At 43.3% G+C, this 25,057-nt stretch overlaps 1 protein-coding gene across 19 annotated transcripts in view; it reads left to right on the top strand.

Moving 5' to 3' along the window:
- Nucleotides 1–25,057, top strand: part of dtnb (dystrobrevin beta) — a 448,064-nt gene that overhangs the window by 346,644 nt on the left and 76,363 nt on the right. For 18 of the 19 annotated variants that reach the window (XM_033021441.1, XM_033021431.1, XM_033021442.1 and 15 more), the window contains 4 exons: nt 1,078–1,167; nt 10,024–10,111; nt 12,929–13,014; nt 14,118–14,231. In XM_033021441.1, the coding sequence (XP_032877332.1) occupies nt 1,078–1,167; nt 10,024–10,111; nt 12,929–13,014; nt 14,118–14,231 (378 nt within the window). The remainder of the gene's footprint in view (nt 1–1,077; nt 1,168–10,023; nt 10,112–12,928; nt 13,015–14,117; nt 14,232–25,057) is intronic. The other variant, XM_033021434.1, reaches the window with a different exon arrangement.

A 25,057-nucleotide genomic window follows, 5' to 3' on the forward strand; every position in this document is an offset into this window, starting at 1 on the left:
TGTCTTCGAACCATTGTCACAAATCTGTGTGTGATCAGAGCATGTTGGCCTTTCACAGTTGGGATATGTTTACCCATGAAAAATACTTATGGAATCAGCATGGAAGAATGTGTGCTTGTACGGGTTCTTTGAAAATGCTGATAACTCACTTTAATCTCATTTTATGTAAAGCTTTCTTTTACAAAACAGCATAATTACACCTAATTTGACACCTCATTCGGCCAACTAATTACATAATTTTAGTTTTATTTTCAGCCAAAGATACAAGACTTGTTGACATCAGGTATTTTGTTCTAATTGCAGGCAAGGTCACACAGTTAGTAAGAGCTTTGCCAGTTACCTTCTCTTTCCCGCATAAAGCAATTATTAAAGAAAAAAGTCCCTCAGTGAGTTGTCATATCATTTACAGATCAATAATGCATTAAAGTCAAAGTTTACATTATGAATTCTTAAGTTGTTATTTGCTTTGGAAAATGTTAACCTTGGCTTGTCTCATGTTAAATCTGCTCTCCCGCTCAGGCAGTACTGCAGAGCCATTTCTGGTGGGATGGTATAATTAGCAGGGGAGAAATTCACTCGAGCAGACTATACTTTAAATTCACACAAAAATGTATATGGCTGACAGGATATTGGAGGAGAGTTTGAGATTATCACAATGAAGACAAAATTATCACATGTGGAATGCAACATAAATTTGGTCCTGTTTTGTGATAAACTGCATATATCCAGCATTGCATTTGTCTGATGCCAGCCTGCATTCAAAACATTTGCCAATCCATTAAATTATAATCAACTGATGAAACCACAAACTTTGAGGTTTCCTTTGTGGTGGAAGTGGTTAATGGACCAGCTCATCCTTGTCAATAAAGATTCCCTTCTGTCATGGATCACACAGGTAAAATACAAAGTGCTTATATTACCAAAAGTTTGTTTTTTGATCTTATGTTGATCGTAATTCTCAATTATTCTTTTGGTTTAATTTTGTTACAATGTGTTTGGGTTATTATCTGAATCATGTATGCTTTTATTTTTTTTCTTTTGTCTACTTTTTACTTTATTTACCTCCATTGTCACCAGGTTACAGCATGGCCTGGACATGGCCAACCGGCTGGCTGATGAGCACGATCTGATAGCAGTCTATGTGAGCCGGCTGCAGAATGGCACACGGTTAGTGTTTGTTGATTCCACGTAGAGCTATACTGAGGAAATAAGTCTCTGAAGTCTTTAACAGCACAACCCAGTTGGAGTGACTACACATTTGAGGGTAGATGAATAAGAGTAATCAATTTTAAAGTCCATTTGAATATTCTGACCACTGAATTTTTCCATTAAGAATCCAGGATTGGTATATGTTCCTTTTTCTGCTGTGATTGTGTGCATCAACAGCATTCAATTGAACTGCATGAAGCCTGGGAAATGTATTTCTCAGTTAAAGTTAACTGTTCTGAGGAAAACCATGGTGTGCCTCTTGATGATGCCCCAAAGAGCACTCTTTAGCTTGTACCTCAGAACTTTTATGATGATCTTGAAAGTCCTTCACTGACATCTTGTTCCGAAAAAAATATTGTTTTATTGTAAGCTAAACAAAATTCTACACACTACTGGATGATATCTAGGATTTTCAGCCAACTGGTGTATTAGGTGTATTTTATAGACTCATCGGGATTTTTAAATGTTCCAAGCAACAAAACTTGGCCATCAGCATATTATATATTTAAACACCCGATCAAATTGCTCAGCATGCAGTAAAATACGGGAAAATAAATGGATGTGTTAAATAACGTAGTCAAAATTGTCTGATTCTGCTTTTCTATCAGCAATTTTTTGCAACTTGTTAAGAATGTAAATATAAGTTCATTTTAATAGGTGCACAGTACCTCAGATATAAAATAGGAAGAGCAAGGTAGCTCTAAAGCACACATTAGTTTTCTTCAGTAGTGTTTTCATCCATGATTAATTGTTCTTTTTTCAATCTTGTTCAATTATTCCACTTCTGAATTATGCATTGTTTGTAAATTATGCACCTCACAAATTTCGTGTTGGTGGGTGTTGGACTTGGAGAGCTAGAGCTGAAATACTGTGGCATGTGACATAGAACAAAAAATTAACTGAGACTTGTCCCATAAACTTAAGCTTGTTCATGGAAAATTGTATATTTCTTTCCAATGATGTCTTGGGAGGAGATGTTTCATTATAACAAACTGCACGCCATATCTATATATAATATCATATCTATATACTTTTAAAACTCTGTGTGTGTGTGGGTGTATGTCATTTTGCCTTTGAAACGTATTTCCTCGAAAACCAGACGCAAAAACGCGGACGTTTTTACAATTTTGGTAGGGATTTAACTTATGATTTCATAAATGTACTCATCTCTAAATTCGGTCAATTATTTTCCCAAATTTTGAATAAAGTTGTTCACAAAACTCACTATTTCAAAGATAATGGCCGCTTGCAGCTGCTGACGTCACAATGCCCACACCAATCCAGGCCCACCTGCCTACAGGCTCCGCCCCCCCCCCGCCACTGTAGATTAATGCAGCTGCATTACTTCAAAAGGCGTAGAAAGATCGAGAACGTTCTGCAGCAAAGACCCTACAGCTCAACTCTAGGATCTTTGTTCTGCACATCGTGGTGTCAGCGGCGCCCACACGCTGAAGACGTTTTCTCCTCACTGCCGGCGCAGCTCGTGAAGACCCGCCCTGAAAATCTGAAAAGACTGAATTTAAAATGGTTTCGCCTGTTAAAATCATTCCTCACAGCTTCCAACACACTTCAATACAAAGTTGCAAGACAGGAACACTGGCAGGAACACTCTGAACTTTTCAGCTCAATTACATCTCACAGCGAATGCACATTTGCAACAATGTTTCCATCATAGCTCCTGGCAGGACAGGAGGGGGAGAGTCAATTGGTATTACAATTGGGTAGGTGCTATTGGGATTTTTTTTTCAATTCCAGTGCTGGGGGAGGCTCACGAGCTATGATCTTTGCTGAGGAGTGATCGACTCTTACTTTTGGCAACAGGTTGAGTTGGAGGACCATGCCTCCCTTGGGGGCTATGGGTAGGGAACAGGTGCGTTGGAGGAGCAGACCCGACGGGTCTGCACTTGATCTAGTATATAACTAAAAATCTCATCTTGTTATCTTCTGGTTTGTGTTTTTTTTAACATTTGCACAAAAACGGTACACGATAGCGCTATGATTTTTTGCCACCTTATTCACCATTCTCCTGTGCTGCAAGTGCAACAAGAGTTGTTCCGATCGGTGGTATATTTTAAAAGTTAAAAAGGTTTAAATATCTTAAAATATGCACATGCTCAGATTGCTCTCCTCTTCTGCCAGTCACCGCCATGCAGATTGGTCTCTTCTCCTTTCACTAACTGCCATGGCCGGGATGGCGACACCCGTTCCTGCACCATTGCCACACTGATTGGTCACGTCCGCTGTCAGTCACCCGCCGCTGAGCCTGGGGAGGAGGGGGAATAGAAGGAGAGGAGGGCAGTGGTGGAGGTGAGGATGGATAGTGGGGGGGGGGGGGGTAGGGGGAGGTGGGGGGGTAGGGAGGAGAGATGAGTTATGGAGGGAGGGAGTGACTGAAGGGGAAAGGAGAGGGAGGGATTGGGGAGGGGAGGGGAAAGAAGATGGAGGATGAAGAGGAGGGGAAGGGAGTGCGGGGGGGGGGTGACGGGAAATGAGCCACGCCTGCGCAGTTGGGGCTTATGGGTTAGTGGTGGAATATTACGTTGGGGGACCAGGCCTCCCGTGTGACAGGGCCCAACTGGTCCCACTTAATCTAGTTCTACATAATAATCCCAATGCATCACTCAAAGCGGGTGCAAGAGATTTGGTCTTCTGACTGTATGGTTGGTTTTATGAACAGCAGGAATTTCAGACTCCATTTGTTAAGCAATTGCTAACAAATTTAAAAAAAATGTTTAACAGGCTTCATAATAAAGGGAGACTGACCTTCAATTTGTGATATACATGTTCAGCAATAAGATCTTCATTCGAATCAACTAAGGATTGAACTGCATAATCAGTTCAGCAGATTATAACCATAAGGTCAGGACTGGACCAGGATGATCCTTTGGAATGGTGAATAACCTGACTGATGTACCTTGTTCATACATAATTATCCTTTGATCTTACATTGCAAGTTGTCTGGGTCCTTCTCCCAGACAATTATTGCCTCCTTGACCCATTGCACCTGCAGCAGTCAGCTTGTAATTTATTTTCAGTACCAATGTGCAGTGTTAAGATTCAAAGTTAAAAGCTAAATGGTTGATTTATGCATTTAAATTGAAGTGCTTGGTTTCTTTGACTTTTTCTATTACCGCCCACTATGAGCTCAGTGGGAAAATAAGATTCTTTCCACCATTATGGTTTAAGAATTAATTCCAACAACTCGCTTTACAAAAATAATCACACGTTTTTCTCATTCACAAGATCATGGGAACACAAGCCATTTAGCATGTCGATCCCTATCTGATATTTAGTGAAATTATAGCTAATTTGTAACACTATAACTCTGTCTTCAGTTCATTTGCATTAATATATTTAAAATGAACATATCTTCTCAGTTTCAAATTAACAGTTGATTTTGCATCAGGTGTGGTTTTTAGAAGAAAGTTCCAAATTACAAAAGTTCATTACAAATGCAAAGAGAAAATTGCTCATCTCCTAAACATCTCAATTTTCAATGAGTTCAGCCCTTATACATTAGCTTCTCAGACATAGACATAGAAGTGCACAGTACAGCAACGGGCCCTTCGGCCCACAATGCTTGTGCCAAACATGATGCCTAGTCAGATTGATCTTATCTGCCTGTACACGGTCCATATCCCTCTATTCCTTGCACCTGCGTGTGGCTATCATAAAGTCACTGAAACGCCACTTTCAGGCCCCCACCACCCACATGGTGGCCAAACCAAAGTTTTGTAAGGGTACAACATTCTTGCATCTTGACATTTACGCTTAACACCCTGACTGATGAAGGCAAACATGCCATTTGCATCCTTGCAGAAAAACAGTTATGGCCTCGACACTACTCCCCTCTCACTCACATCTCCCATCATGCAAATATTTTTTTAATAAACAAAAAACATAATTTCCATTGAGATATATATGAAATGAGAGTTGACATGGTAGAGAAGCAGACAAACCAGGGCGAGGGAGCTGCTACAAGTACAGTTGTGTTCATTTGGTTTGGCCGGGCGATCCAATGCAGAAGTCTGCACATTATGCTCAGCATCTTGCCACAAGCTGGCAGGACGTAGACTAATGCTGGACCCATTGTACAGTTTACTAAGGGAGTGGGAACTTGCAATAATTGTACAATACAGGCACTCCTCAACCTATGTAATAGGCACCATAAGTAAACTCGCACTTACGTGAACATTTCACAATAGGTGGCCCTGTATCCTAAATGACGTGCATTATTGCAATGGGAGGATGGCGAGGGCTTCCCATCCACTTCATAAATATAAAAGTGTTGCCCGGACTCACTGCTCTTTCAGTTTCGGCCACTATGGTTCCAACACTGCGATGGCGAGTGAGAATGAGGGAGGTGGTGAAGAGCCACTCCCAGCTGAATTGCTGACATCTTTACAAGGTGCTCCAGCGAGCCCTTTTTCACCAGCTGCCGCATCGTACAGTTGAAATGGCTGTTGCTGCAGCGCGCATTGTAGCCTCTTGCTGACAGTCCTTTATTCTGACCGCCGCCACTGATAGGATGTGCTCGTTCACCATGGGGCCTCCTCCCCTCTCACCAGCTGCCACTTCTTCCTGTTGGCTGTCGTTTTGCCCACTCTGTCGCTCTCCCCTCCACTGCCACCTCCTCATCTTCCCTGTACGGATCTACGGATGTCAGTGACCGCAGGGGAGTAGGAGGAGGTGGTGGCCGTGGAGGGGGCGCCGTGTAGTAGTCAAAACAACGGCCGACAGGAGGAAGCAGCAGATGGTAGGAAGGGAGCAAGCCCCGTGGTGACTGAGCTCATACTATCGTTGACAGCAGCCTGAAGAAAACGCTGTCGGCCATGAGCGACAATGTGAGCTGTAACAACATACACGCCAAGTGGATGGTGTGGCATCTGGTTAAGAAGGGCTCGCTGGTGCAGACCAGCACCATCAGCAAATACTTTTAAGGTAAAACCACACAAAGTGCTGGAGTAACTCAGCAGGTCAGGCAGCACCTGTGTCGAACATGGCTAGGTGACGTTTTGGGTTGGGACCCTTCTTCAGATTGATTGTTGAGTTACTCCAGTACTTTGTGTCTTTTTTGTGTATTAAACTGCATCTGCAGTTCTTTGTTTTTGCCTAGATTAATTCCGACTTGCGTAAAATCTGACTTACATAAGGGTTTACGGAACATGAAGAATGTAGCCCGTATATTAGTAAGGGATTATTTGTACTTAAAATATTAATTTGTCAAAAAATTATATAGGAGGATTTGAATATTATGCAATTGCCAAATTACTAAAGTGCTGTCAGCTGAATAAGCTTTCATTTGGTGATTCAATAAATAATTAAATCGAGAAAGTAATGCTACATAATATTTTGGTAAACATTGCATACTTATAGTTTGCCATCTTGTATCATGATTTACGAAAAATAGCTGTACATATTTTTTTGTTTTTCTGCAATATAGTGTTCAGTTAGTGTTTAAAGCATGAAAATGCAGGAGTGCAGGAGTTATGATCAGATGTATTTTTCTTCATTTTCAGAATTGCTATGAATACAATGGATGTTCCTGGTTTTCATTCCTAATTGATCTCTTGAGATGGAGCAATTAAATCATTGCTTTCCTTTTTTGTTGCTCGTTTAGCATTTTGATTTGCTGCAGTGAGATACACTGCTTAGTGTTTTTGAGTAATTAAGTCCTAAACAAATAATCCAGCATTGGAGAGTAGTTATGGAAATTGTTATTCATCAAGCCGTTATAAATTGTAATGTGAGCGAGCAGCCCAGTTCGTGGTATTTATTTAGCGAATGCAAAGTCCTTTAGCCAAGCAGTTGCCTCTTGATCTGCTGTATGGAGGGTGACAAGTCCTCCTTTGAGTCTTTGTTGAGGGCATGCTTCAATGATGTGTTGCATTGTTTGCTGCTCTCCACAAGCACACCGTGGGGTTGGACTGCTGCCCCATTTGTGAAGGCTGGCCAAGCAGGGGCCATGTCCAGTCCTGAATCTATTCTCTTGGAGACAGATGACGTCAATGGAGTGTTGGTGGGCAAGGACTTCGATGAGGCATTGCTTGGCTGCAGAGAGGCCTTCAACATTCAGTTGTAGTATTCGGACAGCAGGTCCAAGCTTTCGGCTTTGGGATAATGACTAGGATTCTTTGACTTGGCTCTCAGGCGTCGTCTTGTAGAATTTAGTCTGCTGGAAGGATCATTGGCTTCCCCAGGCGAGCCTGGGTACTGACGGGGGGCGCGATGAGAACGCTGATCCATTGTCCCCCAGTTCGTGGTGAGACAATTGTTCACTTTAATTCTAGTGTAAACAGCAGCTGCTAACATTTTTGCATGTGCAATCAAAGGTGGAATTCTGGATGTTGTTCTTGTCGATGTCCTGTTTCTTCACAAGCTTTGCCTGCATATTCTGCATTTCGCATATTCACAATGCTATGCAATTGTCTGCTGGAAACACAGCAGGAAATTTTGGAACCTGTCCATTCCGGTGAATGAATGCTGAATTAAATGTTAATCTTCATTATTTTTACTGAAATGTTTAAACCCTTAAATTTACTTTGAATACGGTGGTGTCTTATTCTTTTAGATTTTAATCCTTGCGGTAATCCTAAAAAATAACTTGATCATTTTATTTTCCTCTCATTTGTCTTATATCAATTCCAGCTTCATTCTCTCTTTGCTTTTTATTCATGATTGTACAATGGCATAGCAATCCTAATTTACAGTTCTTTACTCAGTCTTTGCATCCCAAGTAAGATTTATTCAATGTGATTAGTTGCAGTGATGCTCCATTGCTTTATCTTCATACAAGTGCATAAACACATTGGAAGGTGAATGCTGCTCATTCTCTGTCCACTGCAAAATCTAACCAATGTCACAAAAATTAGCTGGTTCAGTTTACTGAGTGTGGTAATTTGAGAACTAATATTAATTGTATTTATCTATGGTATTGGTTAATTCTTTACAAGATGGTACACACAGACAAGTTCCAAAGATGTCCAAAGTTCGTTATCAATTCATAGATGGAATGGAAATAGGCCCTTCGGCCCAACTTGCCCATGCTTACCAAGGCGCCCTATCTACACTAGTCTCACCTGTCTCCGTTGTGCCCTTATGCCCCTGTCCCACTTAGGAAACCTGAACGGAAACCTCTGGAGACTTTGCGCCCCGCCCAAGGTATCTGTGCGGTTCCCGGAGGTTCCTGGAGGTTTTTCCCTACCTGCTTCCACTACCTGCAACCTCCGGCAACCACCTGCAACCTCCGGGAACCGCACGGAAACCTTGGGTGGGGCGCAAAGTCTCCAGAGGTTTCCGTTCAGGTTTCCTAAGTGAGACAGGGGCATTATCTCTCTAAACCTTTCCTGTCAATGCGCCTGTCTAATATCTTTTAAACGTTAATTGGCTGCAGTAAATTATCCCCAAGGTAGATGGGTTGAGGTTGAGCGACACGTGAGAGAGAGTAGGGTACAAGAAATAAGTGGGGGAATTGGACTGATGGAAGTGTTGTAAGATTGTAAGATTCAACAGAGACTAGACGAGTTGAGGGGTTGCAAGATGTTAATGGGGGGGTAGGGATGATGGACATGGAGGATTTGACGTGTACTTGGAAATTAGGTTTTGATGAGATCAAGTTTGTTGACAGTGGAAAATTAAATTCAAGGGAATGTTGATGCAAAAAGTATTGGCACCGTTAATTCAGGAGTTGAACAATTATATAGATTTAGCAATTCCATTTTTTAATTTTGAATTCTACTAAAACTACATCCCCACAATCCTAAATGTGTATTATGTCAACTTGTAAAGGCCTGTAAGAGTCTACCAATTGCATTGTTCCTTGTGTGGAAACACGTCATTTCTTTATATTCATCTCAAAACCAAATACCAGAGAAATCAATTCGGTTTCCATTTTTCTGAGATGGAGTAGACATTCTCTCTTTGTAATTTAAACCCAGAAGTTTAGGTGCAAATTCATTCAACTACAAGCACAAACCCTGATATATTTATTGTTCCTATGTAACCAGGGGTTTTTAATCAGTAAAGATATGTAAGCCAATTAAGATGAAGATCAGCCAACAGCAACAAGATTGAGCGGGATGGAAAAAAAACAGACTGCTGGAGGAACTGTGGGTCAGGCAACTAGTGTGGAGGGGAATAGCCAACTTCTCTGGAGTGCTGATGTCCAATGTGCAATATATCCTTGGCTCCAGTATTTGAGCCCTCCATTATTGCTTGGCTTTATTCCATTCTGCGGACTTAACATTATGACCTCAACCCCAAGAAAACGCATCATCGGCAATTGCCTTTGAATACCTACTTAATAAATATTTCCCACAAATAATTCCAAGCCAAATTATTTTTTTTAAATTTGAGTAATGTGAGCCTACCTTATAATTCCAGTTTTGAATATGCAAGAAGAGGAATAACTTTGCAGGATACCAAAATTTGCTCAAGTTAACAGAAATTTAATTGTTTCATAAAAGAACATACGACAGAGCTAAAATTACAAGATTTCTCACTTTTGAAATTTAAAGACATTTTTATATTGATGCTTTTGGATTTGACAGTACCTGTATATCCAAATATATTTTCAAATAATTTACATATGACAAGAGGATCAAATTCTATTAAACCGCACTGTCTGTGGATATTGAATATATGTGTAATCCTCAATTGGAGTGTTAATTCAGCTTGTGAACAATAATAGGAAAGTTGATTGAATTTCTGATTAAACATTAGTTATTCAAACAGCTCACCTCATGCAGGGAACCACTTACAAATAAGGCTGAGTTTTGAAGGATTGTATTTTAATTTTAATTCATTTCTGGGCAGTTTCCTGGAAAGTCCCAGCCGACTTGACGAAGAACACCGGCTGATTGCCAGGTATGCTGCCAGGTTGGCTGCAGAAGCTGGAAACACAGTAAGTAGCACAGCCTTCTCCATTCGTCTTAGCCTTTTCTTGCCACCCAAGAGCAAAAACATAATAATTCTTTACATGAAAGATCAGCATGTATTTGCTTGACCTAGATTAATAGATATGGGTCTTGATTTTTGATTCACAAACAGCTGGATAGGGTTGATAAATGCCGGTCGGTCATAAGACTGGAATACTGTCACTAAATAGTTTGATTTTTAGTAGCAGTTTAAAATGTTTAAATAAATGTTAGGGATAATTGAATTATATTGGAATCGTTGTCTGAACACAATAGTGAACATCCTTTGTACATAAAATACACATTGTGAAGGTTTATCTGCTAGGTTGGTTATCTGCCTCAATCTCCCCCTCCAGACAGTGTGCCCCAGATTCCAAGCCCCTCGAGGATAGAGGTTCCTCCTCTGACCCTTTACCCTTCATCTATCCCTCCAGTTTTACACATCTGCACTGAGGAGATGTTTACCACTATCTATCCTTTCCATGCTCCTTACAGTTGTGTGCACATGTAAGGGGCCCGCTCTGCTCCAAGGTAAACATACCCAGCATTTCTGTTGTTTAATAACCCCTCGAGCCTTAGTGCCTAACCATTCACTTGTATGTTCTACCCTGATTAGTACTCCCAAAGGTCATCAGAGCGCACGGAAGAATTAAATGCCATCTTGCCAAATCATTAGTTATCATCCTGTAGACAAGGAGCATAGCACCAATGCCTGTGGCGCACCACTGGTTGGAGGCTTCCAGTCACATCAACAGCCTCCACCATTACCCTTTGCGTCCTACTATCAGGTGAAGTTTGGATCCAATTTATTAACTGTATGGCCATATGGTAAATCAAATATCACTGTACCTTAATTGGTACATGTGACAATAAAATACCTTTGAACCTTTAACTTGTTTTGGATCCCATGGGCTCAAACCTTTTGGACCAGTTTCCCATGTGGGAAGTTGTTGAAGGCTTTGCTGAAGTCCATATAGACTACATTCATCACACCCATAGAGCCATGTTAATCAGTCATTGCACAGTAATGGCGATTTTGGTCACAGGATCATGCGTTGAAAGCTTAGTAACGACTGGCCTTCAAAATAATATGGCCATTCCTTAGTGCAAGGTGCAGAGCTATGCTAGAGTCTGGGGATTAACTGACGGATTGGAGTTTTGAGGTGAACCAGGGTTCACCTGGTTCTCCAGAAATGCAGAGTTAGGGAGATGAAGGTGCATCATTGGGGTTTGACACAAAATACTGGAGTAACACAGAGGGACTGGTAGAATCTCTGGATGTTTCATTGGGGTGCTGGTTGGGTCAGAGTAAGTGTCAACCACTTGTGAGGTTGCGCACTTTGGTGAGTTGATGGGATGTTGCCGAGTCAGAGTCTTTGATTCATGGTCAGGAATTGGGTTGTGGGATCATTGATTGTAGGATGGGAGATCAGTGAGTACAATAATGTGATTGGTAGGGGGTCATGAGTTTGTGAGAGAGCTGGTAATTTAATAAAGGGAACAACTGAATTAGGTTGCCAGTGCCAGGATGTGGTTTGCCCAAGGAAACTCCCTTATTCATGTTAATACAGATAAAAGAGGACCATCAAAATCTGGTAGGACAACGATGGGTGCTCTTGGAGCCATGTGAATGGATTTCCCACAACACCCCTCTAAACAAGGGGTGAATGATCCTCTTTACAACAAACACACCATCAGCATGTGCCATTTACAAGTAGAAAAAGAAGTACAAGACTTTTCAGTCTGAAGAAGAGTCCCGATACAAAATGGCGCCTATCATTTTTCTCCAGAGATGCTGCCTGACCGCTGAGGTAGTCCAGCACTTTGTGGCTTCCGTTGCCATTTACAAGTGGCTGGTTGGATTTCTGGGTCTGTGTCTTTCAACCTGGAAACAATCATAATTGTTTTCCACTTCAAGCAAGTAGTTGGGTATTGGAATACAATATGGGAAAATATAAAGTTGTTCATTTTGGAAGGATGAATGAAAAAATCAAGTACAATTTTAATGGAGAAAAAATTGCAGAAAGCTGCAAGGAATTTTGGGGCCTTTGTGCACAATAAAACAGTGCAACAGTTCATCGGGGATCCTTATAGAATGTTTTCCCTTATTTCAAGAAGGTTGAAGTACAAAAGTAGGGAAGTCATATTCAACGATACAAGAACAATGGTGAGCTTACATTTAAAGTTCCTGAAAACCATTTTAGTCCTCCTGTTTAAGGAGAAAGACATTACTTCAGCTGTTCAAAGAAGGTTCACTGTGATGATCATCCCATAAGAAAAGGTTAAGTGGACTGGGACGTGCGTGAGTTTAGAAGAATGAGAAGCAATCTTATTGAATCATACAGATTCATAGGATAGACAGGTTGCATGTGTGCTTCCTAGCTAAGGAAAGTTCAGAACTTAAATGCATGGTCTCAAAATAATGAGCATCAAGTTAAAGCTAAGATAAGGAACAATTTTGTCTTCTCAGTATTGTGGGGCTTTGGATCTTTACCACTGAGACTTGTGGGGGAAGAGTCTGTGCGCGTGAGGCTGGGGTAGATTGATAGTCAGCAGCAGAATCAAGGGTAGTAGGAAAAGAGTAGGAAAGTGAATTTGAGGCAAGTCGGATCAGTTGCCATCTTATTGAATGGCAGAGCAGGCTTGAGGGGTGACCAGCCCACTTCTGTTCCTTCTACTTCTGGTCTTTATTGTGTAATGGAGGAATGGCAGGAAAGTATAATAAAATGACCAGTTGGTTATGTGGTTGTTGCAAAAGTCCTTTGTTTGCACTGTTCTATAAAATGATCTATTTTGCATTTTAGCAGCGTTCAACTCCAGAACTGGCCTTCAACTTTGATGCAAACAAACAGCAGCGGCAGTTAATTGCAGAACTAGAAAATAAAAACAGGTTGGAACAATCATGCCTCTGATACTGCAGCAAATCTGCTGATAACTTTGTTTTGAAATGTGGACTAATTTCAGAAAATATTTTTGTGCTCTCGTTCATCGAATACCTTCATAGCAGGATAACAAAAAGATAAATGGAGCTGCCTGAAGGGGATATGCATTGGAAACTTGGGAGAAATAAAGATTGCCACAAACTTTTTTTTACTGTCTTGGAAAGCAGTAACATGTGGCGTTGTCATGTTAATTGCAGCAGTGAGTAAAATAAAACAATGGAAACACTAGCGTTTAAAACACACGATGTTAGAGGAACTCGGCAGGTCAGGCAACATCTGTGGATGGAAATAGGCAGGCAATGTTTCTGGTCAGCAGGCAAATTCGCGCATGACAAATGCCAGGCTCTTAACAAAAGTGAAAAAACGATTGCGAGAAGTTCAAAGGGGAGATAAGGAGATGCAAAAAGAGATTATAACAAATATTGGCACCACATATAAAGGGGAATTCAAATTTATTCCATATTTAAGATGGATAGGAAGGACAAACCTGGGAACTACAGGCATGTGAGCCTGGCATCAGTAGTGAGTAGGCCGTTGAAGGGGATTCTTAATTATAACCAGCAATTTGCCTTCAATCAGTAGCAAAGTGATGGAATATGTGATCAATGATATGATTAAATGGTACCTACTCGCCATTACCCTAATCACTGATACTATTTTGGGTGTGGCAAAGTCAGCTTGTCTCTAAACCTCATCACATCCTGGATCAAAGATAGGTTCTTAAATAGATTATTTGTGAAGGATCATTTTCCTTAGCAGACAGGGTGTTCGGAATTTTAAGTTAACAGAGATAAATATTTCACTTGGACTTTTGAAAATCAGAAACTTGCTGTTAAAAAGTAATTTGATATTCAATAAAAATGCTGCCATTTGCAAGTTTTAGGGGGTCAATACATTGTAAATTAAAATTAGGCTGAAAGGGCATAGTCATATTGTGCAAATGGCTAAAAATTGCAATGTAAATATCTGTGATTATCATACTTAGTGTGATTGCCGGTAAACTTTTAAATCTTTGGGAGAAAATATTCAATTTTTCTAATCTTATTTTCAGGGAGATCCTTCAAGAAATTCAACGTCTCAGGTTGGAACATGAGCAGGCCTCCCAACAGACTCCAGAGAAAGCACAGCAGAATCCTACCCTGCTGGCTGAACTGAGGCTACTAAGGTGAGATTTGGTACAGTATATCTCTTGTTAGCCTTTATACTTTGGCTGTTTCATTGGCGACATCTAACATTATAAGACACTCAATGGATTTTAGGCAAATGTGTAAAAAGGAGCAGAATTAATGTTTCGGCCTGATGACCTGAATTGTCATGTTAATTGTCAGTATTATTTCCTGTAACATGCGATGAAATTTATAATTCATTATGATCATGCAAAAGAAATAACAGGAGGCAGGAAACTCAGTAATTTTCAGAACACAGTTATTTTTTCTGTAAATGGAGACACAGGAAACTGCAGATGCTGGAATCTTGACCAAAAAGCAAAGTGCTGGAGGAAACAGTGAGTCAAGCAGCATCTGTGGAGGCAATGGACAGATAACGCTTCAGTTTGAGACCCTTTTTCAGTCTGGCTTTCATCAGTCTGAAGATGGTTCCTGATGCTGTTCACTCCTTTCCCTCCATAGATGCTGCCTGAATCACTGAGTTCCTCTAATACTTTGTTTTTTAAATTTTTGATTACATATTGGCACATTAAAAAAATGGTTTCAATTAATTATTACACAACTGCATGAAATATGTTTGTGGCACATTACTTATACTAATTGCTTTAGATATCCTCACAAGATACAAGCAAACAAATAGTGATAAATCAACAAAATAAGCTGCCATTCACATAAAGATAGATCTTTTTCTTGTAGGCATTGCTTTTTGTTTCCCATTATTGTTGTATAACTGTAAGATCAAAATTTGTTTTTGAAGGTAGAAAAAGTAACTTTTCAGCAGGAAAAAAAAGTGACTTTTCCAACAACATAACCATTTTCTCTCTGAATAATTCCAAAAGGTTCTCGCTTTCCATAGTTCTTTCTCATGAGTTCACATGGGATTCAAGGATAGAAAATTGGCTTCATGGAAGAAAGCAGAGGGTGTTGGTGGAAGGTTGATTCTCAGACTGGAGGCCTGTGACTAGTGGTGAGCCTCAGGGTTCGGTTCTGGGCCCCTTGTCATCCATATCAATGATTTGGATGAGAATGTACATGGCAAGACTAGCAAGTTTGCTGATGATACAAAAGTGGGTGGTATTGCAGATAGTGAAGATGGTTGTGAAAGATTGCAGCAGGACCTTGGTCGATTGGCCAGGTGGGCTGAGGAATAGTTGATGGAATTTAATAAAGAGCAATGTGAGGTGTTGCATTTTGGAAGTCCAACATGGGCAACACCTACACAGTGAATGTTAGGGCTCTGGGGTGTGTTATAGAGCAGAGGGATCTTGGAATGCAGGTACATAGTTTGTTGAAGGTGGAATCGCAGGTAGATGGTCAAAAAGGCCTTTGGCACGTTGGCCTTCATCAGTCAGTATTGAGTATAGAAACATAGGAAATAAGTGCAGGAGTAGGCCATTCGGTCCTTGGAGCTAGCGCTGCCATTCAATATGATCATGGCTGATCATCCAAAATCAGTACCCCGTTCCTGCTTTCACCCCATATCTGTTGAATAGAAATGAATAGGTCATAGAGTGATACTGTGTAGAACCAGGCCCTTCGGCCCAACTTGCCCACACCGGCCAACATGTCCCAACTACACTAGTCCCACCTGCCTGCGTTTGGTCCATATCCCTACAAACTTGTCCTATCCATGTACCTGTTTAACTATTTCTTAAATGTTGGGATAGTCCCAGCCTCAACTACCTCCTCGGGCAGCTGGTTCCATACACCCATCACCTTTGTGTGAAAAAGTTACAGCTCAGATTCCTATTAAACCTTTTATCCTTCACCTTGAACCTATGTCCTCTGGTCCTCGATTCCCCTATTCTGGGCATGAGATTATGTGCATCTACCCGATCTATTCCCCTCATGATCTTATACACCTCTATAAGATCACCCCTCATCCTCCCGCGTTCAAAGGAATAGAGTCCCAGCCTACTAAACCTCTGCCTATAGCTCAAACCCTCTAGTCCTGGCAACATCCTCATAAATCTTCTCTGAACCCTTTCAAGCTTGACAATGTCTTTTCTAAACATGGTGCTCAGAACTGAACACAAATATTTTGCGGGCTCACCAACGTCTTATACAACTGCAGCATGACATTGCATGGGTGTATGGGACGAGCTGCCAGAGGAGGTTGTTGAGGCAGGGATGATCGCAACATTTAAGAAACAGTTAAGACAGGTACATGGATAGAACAGAAGGTACACAAAAATGCTGGAGAAACTCAGCGGGTGCAGCAGCATCTATGGAGCGAAGGAAATAGGTGACGTTTCGGGCCAAAACCCTTCTTCAGACTGATGGGGGGTGGGGGGGAGAAGGAAGGAAAAATGGAGGAGGAGGAGCCCGAGGGCGGGGGGATGGGAGGAGACAGCTCGAGGGTTAAGGAAGGGGAGGAGACAGCAAGGGCTAGCAAAATTGGGAGAATTCAATGTTCATGCCACCGGACGCAAGCAACCCAGGCGGAATATGAGGTGCTGTTCCTCCAATTTCCGGTGTTGCTCACTCTGGCAATGGAGGAGACCCAGGACAGAGAGGTCGGATTGGGAATGGGAGGGGGAGTTGAAGTGCTGAGCCACCGGGAGTTCAGGTAGGTTATTGCGGATTGAGCGGAGGTGTTCGGCGAAACGATCGCCCAACCTCCGCTTAGTCTCACCGATGTAAATCAGCTGACATCTAGAGCAGCGGATGCAGTAGATGAGGTTGGAGGATATACAGGTGAACCTTTGTCGCACCTGGAACGACTGCTTGGGTCCTTGAATGGAGTCGAGGGGGGAGGTGAAGGGACAAGTGTTGCATTTCTTGCGATTGCAACGGAAAGTGCCCGGGGAGGAGGTGGTACGGGAGGGAAGGGAAGAATTGACAAGGGAGTTGCGGAGGGAGCGGTCTTTGCGGAAGGCAGACATGGGGGGAGATGGGAAGATGTGGCGAGTGGTGGGGTCACGTTGGAGGTGGCGGAAATGGCGGAGGATTATTTGTTGTATTTGCCGGCTGGTGGGGTGAAAGGTGAGGACTACGGGGACTCTGCCCTTGTTGCGAGTGCGGGGATGGGGAGAGAGAGCAGTGTTGCGGGGTATGGACGAGACCCTGGTGCGAGCCTCATCTATGGTGGAGGAGGGGAATCCCCGTTCCCTGAAGAGCGAAGACATTTCCGATGCCCTGGTGTGGAACGTCTCATCCTGGGAACAGATGCGGCGTAGGCGGAGGAATTGGGAGTAGGGGATGGAGTCTTTACAGGGGGCAGGGTGGGAAGACGTGTAGTCCAGATAGCCATGTGAGTCAGTGGGCTTGTAGTGTATGTCGGTCAGAAGTCTGTCTCCATCTCTCCATCGCAGGGGACAGACTTCTGACCGACATACACTACAAACCCACTGACTCACATGGCTATCTGGACTACACGTCTTCCCACCCTGTCCCCTGTAAAGACTCCATCCCCTATTCCCAATTCCTCCGCCTACGCCGCATCTATACCCAGGATGAGACTTCCACACCAGGGCATCGGAAATGTCCTCGCTCTTCAGGGAACGGGGATTCCCCTCCTCCACCATAGATGAGGCTCGCACCAGGGTCTCGTCCATACCCCGCAACACTGCTCTCTCTCCCCATCCCCGCACTCGCAACAAGGGCAGAGTCCCCCTAGTCCTCACCTTTCACCCCACCAGCCGGCAAATACAACAAATAATCCTCCGCCATTTCCGCCACCTCCAACGTGACCCCACCACTCGCCACATCTTCCCATCTCCCCCCATGTCTGCCTTCCGCAAAGACCCCTCCCTCCGCAACTCCCTTGTTAATTCTTCCCTTCCCTCCCGTACCACCCCTTCCCCGGGCACTTTCCGTTGCAATCGCAAGAAATGCAACACCTGTCCCTTCACCTCCCTCCTCGACTCCATTCAAGGACCCAAGCAGTCGTTCCAGGTGCGACAAAGGTTCACCTGTATCTCCTTCAACCTCATCTACTGCATCTGCTGCTCTAGATGTCAGCTGATTTACATCGGTGAGACTAAGCGGAGGTTGGGCGATCGTTCCGCCGAACACCTCCGCTCAGTCCGCAATAACTGACCTGAACTCCCGGTGGCTCAGCACTTCAACTCCCCCTCCCATTCCCAATCTGACCTCTCTGTCCTGGGTCTCCTCCATTGCCAGAGTGAGCAACACCGGAAATTGGAGGAACAGCACCTCATATTCCGCCTGGGTTGCTTGCGTCCGGTGGCATGAACATTGAATTCTCCCAATTTTGCTAGCCCTTGCTGTCTCCTCCCCTTCCTTAACCCTCGAGCTGTCTCCTCCCAACCCCCCCGCCCTCGGGCTCCTCCTCCTCCCTTTTTCCTTCCTTCTCCCCCCCACCGCCCATCAGTCTGAAGAAGGGTTTCGGCCCGAAACGTCACCTATTTCCTTCGCTCCATAGATGCTGCTGCACCCGCTGAGTTTCTCCAGCATTTTTGTGTACCTTCGATCTTCCAGCATCTGCAGTTCCTTCTTGAACACATGGATAGAACAGGTTTGGATGGATAAGCTCCAACGCAGGCCAGTAGGACTAGTGTAGCTGGGACATGTTGGCTGATGTGGGCAAGTTGGGCTAAGGGCTCTGTTTCCACGCTCAATCTATGAGTTTAGTCTTTTGCTCCATTTTAAAAGTTTTATTCCTTTCAGCTGGCTCTAGGGTTGCAATGTCTTGGCGTCATTGTTCAGAAGATTATCAATTCTATGCCTTGAGCCACACACACATTCTTGAATATGATTGTTACTGTCTCCCAAAGACTTACAATTATTACACTTTCCCAACTTTTGCACTAGTGACCTAAATGCCGTACCTATGGGGAATTATGTATTGATTCATATGTCTTGATGATTTAAAGAGTTCAGAAAATGGTGTGCTTTAATCAATACTTATGTTTATTTTTCTCCTTGGCTCCACAGGTAATGTTTAAACATGTCACATAGTTTATGTTTCCCATCAAATACTTACCTGAAAATCTCTTAAATTCAGTTTTATTTGCTAAAGTAACGAAGCTTTGGCACGAAACATGATTCAGCAAATGAATTTTGGTGTGTGAGCAGTTTCTGACTTCTCTTGGCTATACTTACCTATGACATATCACAGCAACACTTTTGATCTTTGATTCAATTCCTTGGGGTTGTAGTCTGTAGAGAGGCGTGAAACGTGAGCCACACCTTTTAATACAAGGGGAAATCTCCTTGAATGTACCTTGCACTACTTGCTGACCAGATAAATTGACCTAATTGAATGTAGAATCAAAGGAACTTCAGATATTAGTTTACAAAAGAAAGGTCCTGAACCAAAACTTCACCTATCCATGTTCTCCAGAGATGCTGCCTGACCCGCTGAGTTACTCTAGCACTTTGTGGCCTCAGCCTGTTCAGCTGTCCTCTGAGCAAAAGAATTGAAAGACCATAAATATCCAAGAAAGATGACAGTCATTTTGTTTGTTGATTTATGGAATCATAGAATCATCAATGTGGAATTAGATTACTTTGGCCAAACTCATTCATGCTGACCAAGGTGCCCCATATAAGCTCCCATTTGTCAGCGTTGGGGCCATATCCCTCTAAACTGTTCCTATCCATGTACCTGTCCAAATGTTTTTTTAAATGTTGTTATTGTACCTGCCTCAACTACTTTCTCTGGCATTCCGTTCCATGTACCCATCACCCAGTGTGTGGAAAAAGCTGTCCATCAGGTTCCTGTTAAATCCTTTCCCCCTCACCTGAGCCCTATGCCCTCAAGGTCTTGATTCCCCTATCCTGAGGAAAAGATTACTGGCATTCATCTGAAGAAGGGTCTTGACCCGAAATGTCACCTATTCCTTCGCTCCATCGATGCTGCCTCACCCGCTGAGTTTCTCCAGCATTTTTGTCTACCTTCGATTTTTCCAGCATCTGCAGTTCCTTCTTAAACAGGGTCTTGGTGAGACTACACCTGGAGTATTGCGTACAGTTTTGTTCTCCTAATCTGAGGAAAGACATTCTTGCCGTAGAGGGAGTACAGAGAAGGTTCACCAGACTGATTCCTGGGATGTCAGGACTTTCATATGAAGAAAGACTGGATAGACCCTGCTTGTACTCGCTAGAATTTAGAAGATTGAGGGGAGATCTTATAGAAACTTACAAAATTCTTCAGGGGTTGGACAGGCTAGATGCAGGAAGATTGTTCCCGATGTTGGGGAAGTCCAGGACAAGGGGTCACAGTTTAAGGATAATGGGGAAATCCTTTAGGACCGAGATGAGAAAAACATTTTTCACACAGAGTGGTGAATCTCTGGAACTCTCTGCCACAGAAGGTAGTTGAGGCCAGTTCATTGGCTATATTTAAGAGGGAGTTAGATGTGGCCCTTGTGGCTAAAGGGATCAGGGGGTATGGAGAGAAGGCAGGTACAGGATACTGAGTTGGATGATCAGCCATGATCATATTGAATGGCGGTGCAGGCTCGAAGGGCCGAATGGCCTACTCCTGCACCTATTTTCTATGTATCTATGACATTTGAAATAGATCTAAATAATTTAAACAATTCTGAATTACTGAAATTGTGGAAATTATTTAAAAGCATTAAGTTTACTAAATGTTTGTGAATTGATTAATGTTTAGATTTTTAAATTGTTACAAAAGAACCATAAGGTAGTTCTTCATCTTCTTCTTGCGTTTGAGGCAGCAGTGGTTATGTAACACCCTCCAGGCGATGTAGCCAGTTCAATGTGTTGTTGTCGAGGGCCGTGAGGTCTACCCCTCCACCAGGTGGGCGGAGGACAGCGCTGTCGAAAAAGACGTGCTGCCGCTGTTTGCAGGTCTGCTCCGCATATGCAGGCTGCTGATGAACGCAGCCCCCAGTGATGCATGTTGGCGTTGAACCGGCCAACCCCTGTACGGAGCCAGTTCAGGGCGACCCACTCTTTGCGGGGCAGGTCCGGGTGGGGCTGTGGTGTTCGGTGCAACAGTGAATTGAGGAGGTCGTGAAGTCTGTTTCCAGCTGGTTCTCCATGCTCCTAGTGTGTGGAAACCGGAGCCACAGACGGTCGCTGCGTGACTGGAGAAGGGGCGACGAGAGGACAGGCGTTGAGGTCCCAGTTGCTGTGAGTCCTGGGTGAGGTGGCGTCCGATGGGGCCTTGCAAACCAGCCTGTAGGTGAAGTACTCTCCGCGAAGCTTGGCGGGTGCGATACCAGCAAGCGCCGGCAGAAGATCCGTCGGAGTAGGACGTAGGCAGCCGGTGATGATCAACATGGTGTCGTTGAGGATGGCGTCTAGCTTGCTAGTATGAACGCTGCGGCACCATGCTGGGGCGGCGTACTAGTTCTTCCCCCATCGCTAATCCTGTGATATCATTCACAACTTAAATCTGAGAAAGATCCATTTTCTATGAATGCATTAGTCCTCAATCTTTGACACTAATGTGTCATGAGGTCATGCAGCACGGAAATAGGCCCTTTGGCCAACTTGCCCATGACAACCAAGATGCCCCAGCTACACTCCGCAGCTCGCCCCTTGCTCCCCCTCCACCTAGTCGCAACAGGGACAGTCCCCCTAGTCCTTACCTTTCACCTCATCGCCTGTCGCATACAACACATAATCCTCCGACATTAGAAACATAGAAAACAGGTGCAGGAGGAGGCCATTTGGCCCTTTGGGCCAGCACAGCCATATACCCAACACCCGGTGTGTGTAAAAGTTGCCACTCGGGTTCCTTTTAAATCTCTCACCTTCAAACTACGTACCCTGGTTCTTGATGCCCCTACTCTGGATAAAATACTGTGCATTTAACCTATCCGTTCTATAAAAGGTAAATTGAATTCTGAATTGAGATTCCTTCCCTTGTCTCCATATTGGTAATTCATGTAAGTTTACCATTTGATGATGATAAACAAGTTGCACTACATGAAAGATTAAAAGTCTCCTGAAATACTCTTTATTTATTTTGTTTTAATAGACTGATACATCACAGGAAGAAGATATTTAGCTCATCATGCCAGTACTTATTTAGTGATTACTAACAAATAAATTAAATAGCATTTGTCTCGCGATGATGCTTGAAACTAGTTGTAGTCGCTCCAGTGTCACTGATGGATTCTCAGTTGCATTCTATAAAAGATACCTTTTCAGTTCTCAACTAAACCACAAGATGGAGTAAGGCACCACCAAGATTATCCACTGCAGCTGATTCAAGCCTCCTGCTGGTTGCTTTATCCATCACCTCTCCCATCCATCCCACAATTAGAGAAAGTCAACATCAGGCTGTCCTTGCAAGTGTATGGCTAAGAACCGATTAGACAGGAATAATGCTTAAAGAGGTGAACCAAGTCAGTCAAATAATTTTCCTAAAAGTAGGTCCTCAAGAAAATATATAATAAAAAGTAACTGCTGATGCTGGTTTAATAATAATAATAATAATAAATTTTATTTGTTGGGCGCCTTTCAGACATCTCAAGGACACCTTACATAGATTAACAGGGATATAAACATATAATCAGAGTAAAATAAATAATAAAGACATTACAGAGACACAAACTAAAAACAGAATTCAGTCCAAAAACAGAAAATCAAAAACACAATGTGAAGAGAGAGCAGCGGCAGCCAAAGCGCGCCAGCGTCCACTCTCCCTTCACGGCAGCCATCTTGGACAAAGACTAACAGGATTACGTAGAGATAGAAGATCATCCCCCCACAATGGTTACCACTGTGGGGGAAGGCACAATGTCAAGTCCCCAACCCCAAGTTCACCCAAAGTCAGGCCTGCCACCGCAGTTGCCTCTACGGAGGCCCGATGTTCCTGGCCGTTCTCACCATCTTGCCTCGGTGGTCTTGCCCCGGCATCAGGGAGAGTCCTTTCAGCGGCTGGGCCACCTGGAACGGCCGCTTCCAAGCTGTAGACCGCGGCTTCCGGAGCCGACAAGGACCGCGCCGGTTTGGAGCTCCCAGGCTCCCGATGTTGAAGTCGGCGCCGCCCGCTCCGCTCTGCAGACCCGCAGCCCGGAGGTGTTGCTCTCGGCGGTCCAGCTCACCGGAGTTTATACCAAAGATAAATGCATGGTAGATACAAAAAGCAAGAGGAACTCAGCAGAACTGGCAGCATCTCTGGAGAGAAGGAAGGTGATGTTTCGGGTCGAGACCCTTCTTCTGAAGAAGGGCCTCGACCCGAAACGTCACCCATTCCTTATCTCCAGCGACCCTGCCTGTCCCACTGAGTTACTCCAGCATTTTGTGTCTTCCTTCGATTAAAACCAGCATCTGCAGTTCTTTCCTAAAGATACACGCAACATCTCTGGAGAAAATGGATAGGTGAAGTTTCGGGTCGGGATCTGAAATGAGGAAGAGTCCCGACCCGAAACATCATCTACCAATTTTCTCCAGAGATGCTGCCAGAGTTCCTCCAGAATATTGTGTCTATCCTCAAGGAAATATATTTTTTGCATTTCCTAGGCAGTTATCTGAGAAGAGATCAATTGCTGACACAAAGTGCTGTAATAGCATCTCAGTTGTCAGGCAGCATCTCTCGAGGATATGGATAGGTGATGTTTTGGTTCAGGGTCCTTCGTCAGATTGATTGTCAGGGCTGGTGGAAGAAAGATGGAAGAGAGGAGCGGCAGGTCGAAGCCTGGCAGGTAATGTGTAAGAAGGAACTGCTGATGCTGGTTTAAACCGAATACACACACAAAAAGCCTGAGTAACTCAGCGGGTCAGGCAGCATCTCTAGAGAGATGGAATGTTTGATGTTTCGAGTCAATACTTGTCAAGTCAAACTGAAATGCAAGAAACTTGCGAGCAGAGAAATGCTACAATTGAAATCACGAGAAGTGATTAAAGTGGGCGGAACCCCAGCCTGCCGAGTTCTGCCTGGGGGTCAAAAGGGCACAGAGCACCAGAAGCCAGTGAAGGAGAGACAAGAAACTTGCGAGCAGTGAATCCAGCAGTAAATCAAAAAGACTGTCCGAAAAGACTGCCGCGAGAGCCAGAAAAGGCAAGCAGGACTGATTTTTCTACAGACCCGATTGGCAGCCGGTTTTTCACCTGTTAAAGACCAAAACTGATAAAGACCAAAACTGATAAAAACTAATCTGCCAAAATAAAAGAAGGAGAAAATAAAAGGTGGAAAAGAAGTGTTTGGTCTGAGTGAATCCAGTTCATCATTTCGGGGTAGATAAATCAAATCCCTTTCAAGCGGGGAAACTGCAAAAACATTAGAAGACTTGACAATACTCGACCTGAAATGTTACCCATTCCTTCTCTCCAGAGATGCTGCCTGTTCTGCTGAGTTACTCCAGCTTTTTGTGTCCATCCTGGCAGGTAATGGGTTGATATAAGTGAGGTGGAGTGGAGGTTGATAGACAGCTTGTGGACAAGGGCCAGAGATGCAAAGGCAGAAGGGATGGGACAGAAGGATTGAAGAGTTGCAACTTGTGAAGCTAGAGGAGGAAATGTTGGTGGATGTGAGAGGGAGCAATAGGTACAAGTCCCGGTGGGGCATAGTCGAGGGATGTGGGTTAGGGGGAAAGATGGGGGAGGATTTTGTTCTTCCAGCCTGATGGACCAATAGGCAATTATGCAGATTCCATAGAAGACCACTTTGCCAGTTTATATTGTAAAGCAATGATTTGGCTTGGAATGAGCAATAGACTTCAAAATCCTTTCCAATTTGAGCCATTACTTACAAAGATTTGTTTTGGATTATTTTTATCTGAGAATTTAATTTGTTCCAAGCAATTATTTTGACACATTACTCAGGTTATTGATGCTTTCCAAAAAATGGACCTACCTATTTTGAGTTGTATTGTCACAAGAAATGTATTCTGAGGAAAAATAAGTACCTTTGAAAAAGAGTGAGGAAGATAGTCAC

This window comes from Amblyraja radiata, chromosome 5 (genome assembly GCF_010909765.2).
Source record: "Amblyraja radiata isolate CabotCenter1 chromosome 5, sAmbRad1.1.pri, whole genome shotgun sequence".
In the NCBI taxonomy this organism is placed as follows: domain Eukaryota; kingdom Metazoa; phylum Chordata; class Chondrichthyes; order Rajiformes; family Rajidae; genus Amblyraja; species Amblyraja radiata.